Source organism: Epinephelus fuscoguttatus, linkage group LG1 (genome assembly GCF_011397635.1).
Source record: "Epinephelus fuscoguttatus linkage group LG1, E.fuscoguttatus.final_Chr_v1".
NCBI classification, from domain to species: domain Eukaryota; kingdom Metazoa; phylum Chordata; class Actinopteri; order Perciformes; family Serranidae; genus Epinephelus; species Epinephelus fuscoguttatus.
The window spans coordinates 24,921,752-24,932,548 of record NC_064752.1 but is presented as its reverse complement, the minus strand read 5'-3'; the positions used below and the strand labels follow the sequence as shown (position 1 = coordinate 24,932,548).

General features: G+C 42.1%; 1 protein-coding gene across 5 annotated transcripts in view; it reads left to right on the top strand.

Moving 5' to 3' along the window:
- The first annotated feature begins 2,438 nt into the window (after positions 1-2,438).
- erc2 (ELKS/RAB6-interacting/CAST family member 2) overlaps positions 2,439-10,797 on the top strand; it is a 48,558-nt gene continuing 40,199 nt past the window's right edge. For 2 of the 5 annotated variants that reach the window (XM_049582947.1, XM_049582929.1), the window contains exons 1-2: positions 2,439-2,602; positions 9,656-10,465. In XM_049582947.1, the coding sequence (XP_049438904.1) occupies positions 9,791-10,465 (675 nt within the window). In that variant the 5' untranslated portion in view covers positions 2,439-2,602; positions 9,656-9,790. Of the gene's footprint in view, positions 2,603-8,866; positions 9,035-9,655; positions 10,466-10,797 lie in introns of those variants that run through there. The other 3 variants (XM_049582956.1, XM_049582961.1, XM_049582938.1) reach the window with 2 other exon arrangements.

Genomic DNA, 10,797 nt, shown 5'->3' with positions numbered 1-10,797 from the left:
AAAATGTACTGTAATAATAATAATAATAATAATAACAATAATAATAATAGGGCTGTCCCTTGAGAGTAAGAGATTTGGGTTGTCAGTGATAGTTTATTTTATTCTTTGTTAGTCATTGTGCTGTGCAGTGTACCTCTGGGGATGCTTTGGCCCCCAGATTTTGCTGCAGTGTGAGCACTCTTGACTTTCACGCCATTCCTTGGTACGGTCAGCTGCGAAGTGATACAGCGGTATGGAGAATAATAAACTTTCCACCGTAAAGCTCTGAGACAACACTATTTTCTCTCTTCTGCTTAGAAGCAGTGAATTTATGGCGCACAGTGACTTAATATGACAGTCTCTGGCTTTTGTTTGATATGTAATGATGGCAAAAAATGTTGCTGCAAATTTCCAACTCGTCGTAAGGAATGTTATCTTGTTTACTATATTACATGAATGTGCTGTCACACTGAACGTCCCGCTGGACCCTGTTCAAACTTTAGAATTTTATATGAAAAAAAAAAAAAAAAGTCGAGTATTCGTATTTAACAGCCAAATCTGATTTGACGGACATAATTCTGAGTCAGGTATGGCCCTAAATAATAATAATACCGGTAATTAACACTATCCCCGCCATTGACAAGATATTCTGGCAATCTGTGTTTTCACTGTTCTAAGATAGGGAGCACTGTTACACATCTTGGGAAATAAAACAGCATTGCCGTGTCCAAAAACAAATGAAGAACAAGATCCACTGGAAATGGGAAGAAGACATTGTTTACAGAGACGTAGCAGCTTATGAACTGCAACGGAAAAGTTGCTAAGTTCTAACGAGAGATGTCGATGGACTCAGACCGACAATTCCTGTTTTAATCAACAGTCTGAATCCGATTTTGGCCAAAGGAGCAAATGAGTTTGGTGCGTCGAAACGGGATCTCCATGATGGTAGTCTCGCCACCAGACAATCAGAGATCTCCTCCTTCTGATAGTCTGGGGACACTCCTTTCTAAAATGTGTTTAACACACCGGAGAAAACAGCCGGCAACAAAGCAACACCTCTTGCATTTTTGAAAAGGACACGCCCTCCTGGAAATGTGTGCTCCCCCTTTTCTCGTCCGCAAGTAAACAAACACACAGAGAGCCTGAAAATGGATGCAGAGAGATTTAACTCCAAATGTGTGCACAGTCCACAAGATTGTGGAAATGAAAGACTTACAGCGACTTGAGCCATTTTGTACCACTACACGTGTTTCTAGTCGGACTATGTTTACGAGCACAAGAGTTCAGCGAGCCGCCAAAGGACCGCCCTGCAGATTTACTATTAGTTCTGCAACGTAGGGAGTTTTTTTAAACTCTGAAATTGTATCCGCCCATTTAAACACAAAATCAGGGAGAAAGTCATCAGTCTTTAGTTAAGCAAAGCGTCTAAAGACTGACTTGTGAGTCTACATGATGGTGACAGTGACACATGGACAAGACAACCACAGAGGAGAGGGAGACAACAGAACACTGAGCGATCGCTGAACATGGCAACGTGTTCCGCTATACCCCAAAGACAATATTATTTTCATGACTGTTATTTTTATTATTTTTATTTATACAATTCAAACTGACGTAAGGAAATTGATTTTATACTTGACAATGACTGTATTTGACAAAAATGCATTTTTCTCAGATTATTGTCCAAAATGTTATTTTTCTTTGTGAAAATGCAGAAATTCAAGTGCTATAGCCTATATAATAAAAATATAATAAATGTATATATAAAATATATAAAATATATATAAAATGTTTCTTGTGTATAAAAACAGAAGGTCTCTTCCTTAGTTTTATGTATATACTGTTTACATATTCATAGAACAAATTAAAGGTCAAGATTGGTGACTATGATCAAAAATGCTGGCGCTGGCTGCAACTTAAAAATAACACTGGTGGGGAAAGTGTAATAGTAATTATTGTTATTATTATTATTATTATTATTATTATTATTATTATTGTTGTTGTTGTTATGGGGTGTGGGGACAATTTAGGCGCCCCCCTTCTTGATCTAGTAAGACCCGCCACTGATTATGGTGGTTTACCATGTGGAGGAAGGGCTGCCTGTGAGTCAAAGTGCAGGGCTAAATATACTCGTGTTAAAAGCAAAAGCAGTGCTGCTGGCTCTACCCACAGGTTTGACTACTGATCTAAGCCACACATCTAATTTTGAATTGAGTCCACCTCGTCTGAAATGTACTGTAACTACATGGCTGTGTTTCCGGTCACCTGTAAACCCCGGTGAAAGGTGGAAAACACGAGCCATAAAAAAGACAACTAGAGCTCCAATAAAAAAAACTCAAATATATTCTACTAATGTGAGCGGACGCGGCCAATGATTGCCATTGAGCACCAACATGATGTGAAACTGAGTGCAGGGGCCGCTCACCGCATCTCCTCCGCCCATCCCCTCCTGCCAGCTGCCACTTGCAGTAGTGGTGATGCTGCTCCCTGGTGTGTAGAGGAGGAGAGAGAGCGTGTCCGCTGCCCAATGACAGCGCAGGATGCTGAGAGAGGCTGCTGGGGTGAATGGAGGCGACAAGATGCCGTCTAAAGCGGCGAAGGAGAGGAATTAACATCGATCAAGGTACGTTTGCTTCTTTTATTCTGCACCCCGTGTGTCCGCGTGTCGTTATAGAAGCACTGACACGTGCGTCCTGTCGTTTTTTGGAGCGTTTGATGAGCGATGTGGCGGAAAAAAAGCGCCGGCTTATGCGCGTTTTAAAAAAACCCATTCCGGTGGTGGGTGATTGCACGAACACAGCCACTCAGTGCTCACTTGATACCTGACAATTTGCATTTTAAAGACGTGTTGAAACCATAGAGCAGCGGTGTATTTCAAAATAAAGGTTTCAGTCGGCTTCCCCGCTGTGCGTTAGACTAATATTTCAATGGTGTGTTCAGGTGCTCGACGCACAGCACGCCGGAGCCATCGAAAATGTAGGCCCAGTGAGCTGTCAATTGCTCGGTCGTGCTTCCTATGCTGCATCAAATGTGATTCAGCCTGCATACCAGTCAGCAGACATTATAGGATAAATATTTGAACTGAAAACAGACACCTATGTATGATGAAGATAAACATCTGTCTGAGTCATTTCGCATGCACGAGCCATTTCTAACGAGCAGGTTGGTGGCTGGGTCTGGGTGGACGGGTGAACAGGCCATTTGGAGTCGCACATTTACATTTTCCCATCCCAATCAACCAACCATTGGAGTCAGTGGGAAGCACGGGGGCGTTGATACTGTGTAGTAGAATACGTGATGAGGAGGCTGCATGTGTTCCTCAAGTAGCCCTGCACCGCACTGAACCGGCTGCTACTTCTTTTCCACATTGAATTTCTTTATCACCAACCCATTGTAAAGGCTATTTATAGACTAAAAATGTCCTTTATCCGTCCTAGACATGCGCTCTGACCTCAGAAGCTCATCCTCACAGCCAAGGATCCCTGGTTTTTAAGTCTTATTCAGTAGGAACAAAATGCCTGCATGCTGGCTCTCAAAATGTCATGATCGCCTCACAGAGGGAAGGGTCTCCCTGACCCCACAGATATACTCAGCACCGCCTATGGTGAAATCTTTCTGTCAGAACATCTGTATCCTCCCCGCAGTTAACGCATCACTGCTCCCTGAATTGCCAGTGATAATTTCCTCACTGGCCTGCACTGGCATTTGCTGACAGGTTTTCAGGGTTCTGGTGACTGTAATTGCTCAGCAACACCTGAGCAGTGTGGTGACGTCAGGTTGGAAATGAAAGTGACAGCATGAGTTTAAAAAAAACCCCCTATAGTTAAAATTATGCATCTTCTGTTTTTTAGTATGCTCTGTAAAATTAACTGTAGGGTGGGGATGGGTGGGTGGAGGATTATTGGCCTCTCAGCAGGCACCCCTTGCACTACTCCAGTGTTATCACTATTTCTGCAATAATATGATACTCTCTTATTGCACTTGGGTCATTTCCCTTGGCCCGGCCTACTGAGAAATATGCCTTTGGTGCTGTGTGGATCTGTGTGTGTGCGTGGGTGGGGGATCCGTTATAGTCGATATGGAATTTTACAGTAGAACAGGGTTAGAGAGGAATAAAAAGATCAGAGTATGATTTTCACTGGAGATAAACTGGTGTAGAACATGGCAGGAATTTCTACTCAATTTATTCATTATTTGATGCATACATTCACTGTACTTGTGCAAACACATTTTGTCAAATAATTTATTAGTTGTTTTTCTTTAATGGATGGTAAACAGACTGGGGATAGTTGTATATTAGTTGTAAATAAATTAGGGAATTGGGAGTTAAAAGAAGAAATATAAGAAAGGCTTAAGGGCATATAAGTTTTACTTCTACCTACTCCTTTTCTGACACTGTTACCTTTGTCTTGTTTGTTTTATTATATTTTTTTACATTTAGGTTTGAAATAAAGTCATTCATTCATTCATTATTAGTCAATTGACAAAAAATTGCATAATTATTTAAGACACTTATTGCATGTCTGTCAGTCCTGGGAAAAGGATCCCTTTCTGAGATTTCCTCCATTTTTTCCGCATTAAAGTTTTTTTGTTTTTTTTTTGAGGAAGCTTTTCCTCATCCATTGTGTTGTAAAGCCCCCTGAGACAAATTGTGATTTATGATCTCTGGCAAGATAAATAAAACGCAATTGAATTGATCAAACAAAACCACCAAAAAGTCATCGATTTCATCTTCTAAAATGAGAGGATTTGCATTGTTTTTCACTGTTTTATATCACTGTACATCAAATAGCTTTAGTACCAGAGACAAAAAAACACAATGTCAATGTAACCATAGATCCATCACTTTATCGATTTAGCAATTCATATTGATTCTGAACATTTAAAAATGGTTTCCATCCTCATTTTCCACACTATCGATACACGACCAACTGCACTTTCCAGCTCTCATTTTGTTAATGCTGACCACCGTCATCCTGCTGTTCTCTGCTGCTAACCAAGAAAAGATTGTTGTCATGTTAAAGCCTTGTTATATTTATCTTTTAATGGAAATTGTATCTCATATGCCCTAAATGTAAAAATGTCCCCGTGGTATTGAGAATAGTATTGAATATCAACATTTTTCAAGGTACCGTGTCATAGTTGGAAATGCCAGTATCGTATGAAGCACTATTGCTTATATCAAAGCTCCAGCATTCAGTCTGTAAAAGCGATGTGATTAGAGTGCGTGCAGCTGGTTGAACAGAAGAAAATGAGAAACACCTTACTATTTAATTCAAAAGCAAGCAGTGAAATGAAGACGTTTGTTCAGTAGTTCAGTGTGTTTATTTTTGAGGTGGAAGTGTCTGTAGTGTTAAGCGTTTCTTTCAAGCACTATTTTCCTCCATTTGGCATATGTCACCATGATTTTTTTTTAAAGTAAATATTTCTGGCGTACAGTTTTATTAAAAAGCTGACAGTGAAGATTGGCAGGAAACATGAGGAGCGAGGGGGAGGACATGCAACAAAGATGGAGCTGGAATCAAAGCGTGGAAGTTGCGTTCACATGGCACATGTCCCAGATCACTGGCTCAGCAGCGCAGCATTTTTCCCCCACGTGCACATTACATCGTTTTTCTGTAATTCACGATTACAAAGGCAGTTTTGAATAATTAAATCACAGCTGAAGCTTTAATAAGATGGCTGACAAACTTTGTATAGGTAAGTTTTTAAGGTAAGACAAGAAACTTAAAGGGACAGTTCATCCCCAAATCAAAAATACACACTTTCCTTTTACCTGTAGTGGTATTTATCAGTCTAGATTTTCTGGTGTGAGTTTCCCACAGTTAGACACATCAGCCATAGAGATGCCTGGAATGTAATGGAGCTAGATGGCACTCGGTTGGAAACTCACCAGCAATGTCTCTTTCCAGAAATTATGACCTGGTCACTCAAGATAATCCACAGACCTTGTTGTGAGTGTGGTGGCTGCAATGCATGTGTCCTCTTACATGGAGAGTGAAACAAGCACAGCAGGAAGTGATGTGAGGTAGGAGTGGCAGGCCAGGTAAAAGTGGCTCGGGCAGAGACTATCCAGGTGTTAATGAAAGAAATATGAGAGGAGCTTGCTACATGAGCAGTGTCTTGCAAGAGCTATTCTCTTTATACCAAATTACATCCGCCAACTGATATCACGCACCTCTGAGCTAGCTAACGTTACAGCTCAGCCATGGTGGACGCCATTAAAGTTTACATCTCACGCTGTCACAAGCAAGAGCCTCTCATCTTTGAGTAGATGCATGCTTTCTTCTGTGCGGTGATTCGGCTGGTGGATGTAGTTTGGTAAAGAAAAAATAGTTCCTGCATGAAACTGCTCACAAGGTCTGTGGATTATCTTGAGTAACCAGGCCATGATTTCTGGAAAGAGACGTTGCTGTTGAGTTTTTCAAATGTATTTTTTGTCCCTTTCAGCACCACAAGCCGAGTGCCATCTAGTTCCATTATATTTGAGAGAAATACGGCCAATATTTCCTAAATCTGGCAACTCATACCGAAGCATACATTGTTAAAAAGCACTACAGGTAATATGAGAATTATATTTTTAATTTGGGGATGAACTGTCCCTTTAAAGAGGTCCAAACAAGCCAGATAGTCATCGCCTGAATCATGGGAACAGCAGTAACGATGCGGAGAAAGTCTAAAAAATGATGACAACATATGCAAAACCCAGACAAACTTAAACAGAGACAGTCATTACAAGTAGATCCTAACAAACACTGACCGAAAGATGCTTCACTGGATGTTTTGCTTTATGCTGCAAACCACAGCCAGGCCTCAAAAATGAGTTGAATCATCCACACTAACAGTTTCACCAAAAACAAATGTTATGAGCCTCAACAGACTAGATATACAGCTGGTCAGTTCTAATTTATTATGAGATGTCTCTGTTGTTTTTGTCTGCCCACTGCTGAATGCTGTTTTTGCTCTTAAAACATTTACCGACCAGACTTCACAGACCCACTGTAGCAAGCTGACCACTGTAGATAAGAGCCGCAGTGTTTGTTGTTGCATATGTCTGCGTATTTAAATTTTAAATTTAATTTGTCAGTGTCTCTCAGAGGGACAAAGAGACAAAAGGAGTCTAAGCCTTTAAATTAACTCTGATTGGTCTGTTTTGCCAGTTTATATTAGTATGTTCCCATGAGATTGTTAGACACCTTTAACGTAATGTTACTAACAGAGATGACAGCGTGTTGTGTGACCTCCTCTGCCAGGCTGCAGTGATAGCACCCCCGGCCAAGTGTTTCCACACAGATGATGCTTCAGTGAGTTCTGCCATCCAAAATCTCACTGGATTTCATACAAGGAGACCTGTTGACACATGGTTCTCTGTGCCGGGAACTGTCATTTCATCTGTCCCTCAAAAGAAAAATAAAAGAATATGCATGAAGTTACAAACTTTGGATTGCTAGAGAGAAAGCTCCCATGGAGCAGACAGGCTGTCATGTCACCTCGACACTGCTGCAACACTCACCATCTACATTTGGCCACAATTTTTTGGGGAACTTACGCCATCGTTATATGTCAGACGGCTGAGGTGCTTTATCTCTGTTAGCCCAGGCAGAGTCACCATGGCAACTGAGTCTGAGCAGCAAGTGTCACCAGAGGAGAGAAAGTACCGTAGTTCACTTTGATGGAAGAGTCTAATTTTTTTTTTGTCTCACAGACGGTCCAGTATTATTCATCACCAGGCAGCCTGTGACATTAACAACCCCTGTCAGCGTCTTTGTTGTTAAATGGCTCTCTGTTATTTTACCCAAAAAGATATCTACAGTAATGTAATAATGACGCTGCCATTATGTGTCATCCCGAGCTAAATGTATCACAGACCGTGATATATCTTGGGCTATATTGAAGCTTGAGGTGGCATTAAACGGCAGTCCCATTATTACCACATTAAAAATTAAGCCCCCCCATATCCTTTGCTCCTCGTTAGCCAGCAGGCTCTGCAGTATTTTAAATTCCTTTGATTTACGCAATTCTAATTAAAATTGTGGCCAGAAAATCTGTATGGCATATTGTAAATGGCATAACATCAGTGGTTATAAAACCACTGCAAGTCCCTTGTCTGTCATAATTTGTAGGTTTTATGTGTTTATGAGACAATACAATCCAGCGGAGGATTACTTTATGTCATATGCCATGGGCCTGATTATGTTAGCTCTCTTTTATAATTGATTTTTATTGCATTGAGTCGGGGACATTGTATTGATTGTATGGCGAGGTGCGACACAGTGATGTTTGTTGTGTTCTCTGGTGCTCTTTATAAAGTAGCAGCTGCTGTGTTGCTGTGTATTTGTGATATGTTATAATCTTTCACTTTGGTTCATGTTTCTAACAATTATTATAGTAATAAATGTGGTATCCAAACATCAAAACATATGAAGGACTAATTAAGTAGGGAGCCAAAGGGTCAGACATCACACTCACATGAAGCATTAATTTGGTCTTAACAGTAATACTGGATGCAAACAATCAGTGTGTTTGTGTTTGTGTGTGTTTATTAATAAATAACCACTTATCTAAAACAACACTGGCATTTGAAATTTTAAACCTAGAGCTTTTGTAGGGAATAAACTGGAAAAATAACTATTTGGTAAACATATCATGCATTTAGTCAGCACTTACTAGTATGGATGTCATTTTCAGTTAATGTTACTTGTGATAGCCTGGCCATAGAAACACCTGTTACCTGGTAAGATGAATTTAAAAAATACAATAAAATTAAATTAAAGTAAAATAAAAAAGAAATGAGGTGAATATAGGAGACGTTGTAAATAGAGAGCGTTCTGTTATTTTCTGTTGGCTTTGCTGACAACTAGCTAGCTAGTACTTACCCTCTGGTCCCCACTGGTTAGCTAACGTTAGCCTTAGCCACTATGCACTGTGCATCGGGTTGGAACTAGCTAGCGTTTCCGCTAACAACCGTTAGCGCTGGTAACGCCGTCCCAGCGGCGAGACAGCGTTGATGCAGAAACATGGCGGCCACCCTGCTGCCCCCCCCCCGGTAGCCTTGGTGAGTAAGCGGTGTCATCTTGAACGGCAAACCCCGTTAGCATTGTTAACACCACTAACTGTTAGGAGTGCTAACACAATGCTAAAAAAAGCTAACATTCACAGCTAACTATGCTAAAGGGGTTAGCTAAGTTAGCATCCTCGGTTAACGGTTAACCGTTGACCTCCTTACGTCATGGGTGTGAGGCTTTACTCTGATATAAAACTATGTACAATCATTTTTCTTAACAGACAAATCTGATGTGATATCATGGTATCTGATGTACTGTGTGGTTGTAAAGCTGCCTTTCCTGGCTGCATTAGCAACATTAATGGGATGTAGATAAATGTTGGCCAGTGGGAAATCCACAGTGATGCTGGAAAATTCCTGTGGGCCATTTTAAATAGGAGCCATATAAAATGTGACAGTGTGCTGCTGATGTTGACTAACACAGCCTTAAAGCTAATGTAAGTATTTATTCCTTCAGCTGGAGCTTCTTGCAGGTCAGATCTGTTTGTTTAACCCTGTAATACCCTGTGTATTTATTTTAAGTGTGTGCATCTCTTTCTGTGGCTTTCATCTGACACACACACAGAAGCAGTTGTTTGTCATCTAACAGGTGCTTCTCTCCTCTTTCCTCAGATCTGACTTTGATGTGCTCCACCCATTAAGGCATGAAATAAATCACCCATGTGTGGTTCAGAGGGTCAGAGCAGTCTCATTTCAACGCGCTCCTGTTAAGGACCCTCTGGTGGCTACACCGCCGATTCACAGGACATGTACGGCAGTGCCAGAGCTGTAGGCCATATAGAGAGCAGCCCCGCACGGTCCCCGCGCCTGCCAAGGTCCCCCAGACTGGGCCATCGGAGGGCCAACAGCGGGGGCGGGGGTGGTGCGGGGGGAAAGACGCTCTCCATGGAGAACATCCAGTCACTCAACGCTGCCTATGCTACTTCGGGGCCCATGTACCTGAGCGACCACGAGGGCGTGGGCTCCACTGCCACCTATCCAAAAGGCACTATGACTCTGGGTCGCGCCACCAGCCGGGCCATGTATGGGGGCCGCGTCACAGCCATGGGCAGCAGTCCCAACATTGCTTCAGTGGGGCTGCCCCATGCTGACCTTCTGTCTTACAGTGACCTGGGCTCCCTCTCCATGCTGCACCACCACCACCACCACCAGGGGGTGCCCTCTGCTCTGCTGAGGCAGGCAGTGCGGGGCAGTGGTGGGGAGCTGCTGGAGATGCAAGCCCAGCTCAGGGATATGCAGAGGGAGAATGAGCTGCTGCGCCGAGAGCTCGACCTGAAGGACAGTAAGTTGGGGTCTTCCACCAACAGCATCAAGAGCTTCTGGAGTCCTGAGCTAAAGAAGGAGAGGATAATGAGGAAAGAAGAGGCGGCTCGCACATCAATCCTTAAAGAGCAGATGAGAGTCACTCATGAGGAGAACCAGGTGAGAGCAGCTCCCACAGCTGTCATAACCCATTCATTACTGCACTGAATTTCAGTTCTCTAGTCTGCTGTCTTTCTATTGTCCTCTTTGATCTGTGTGCCTCTGCTTTCACCATTCTCTTCTCTGCAATAGACCACTGTCATCCTCAGTCCAAGAGTTCAGAGAATTATTGCAGTCAGTCATGTTTTTCAGTACTTGTGGAAACCTTTCTGGAAAGAGTTCTTTGCGCACATAAATATTTAACACGCACTCTCCTCACATAGTACTCCAGTACAGAATCAATGTCAGAGAGACCACTTGAGCCACAGGAAATACAAAACCCTTTAATCTAG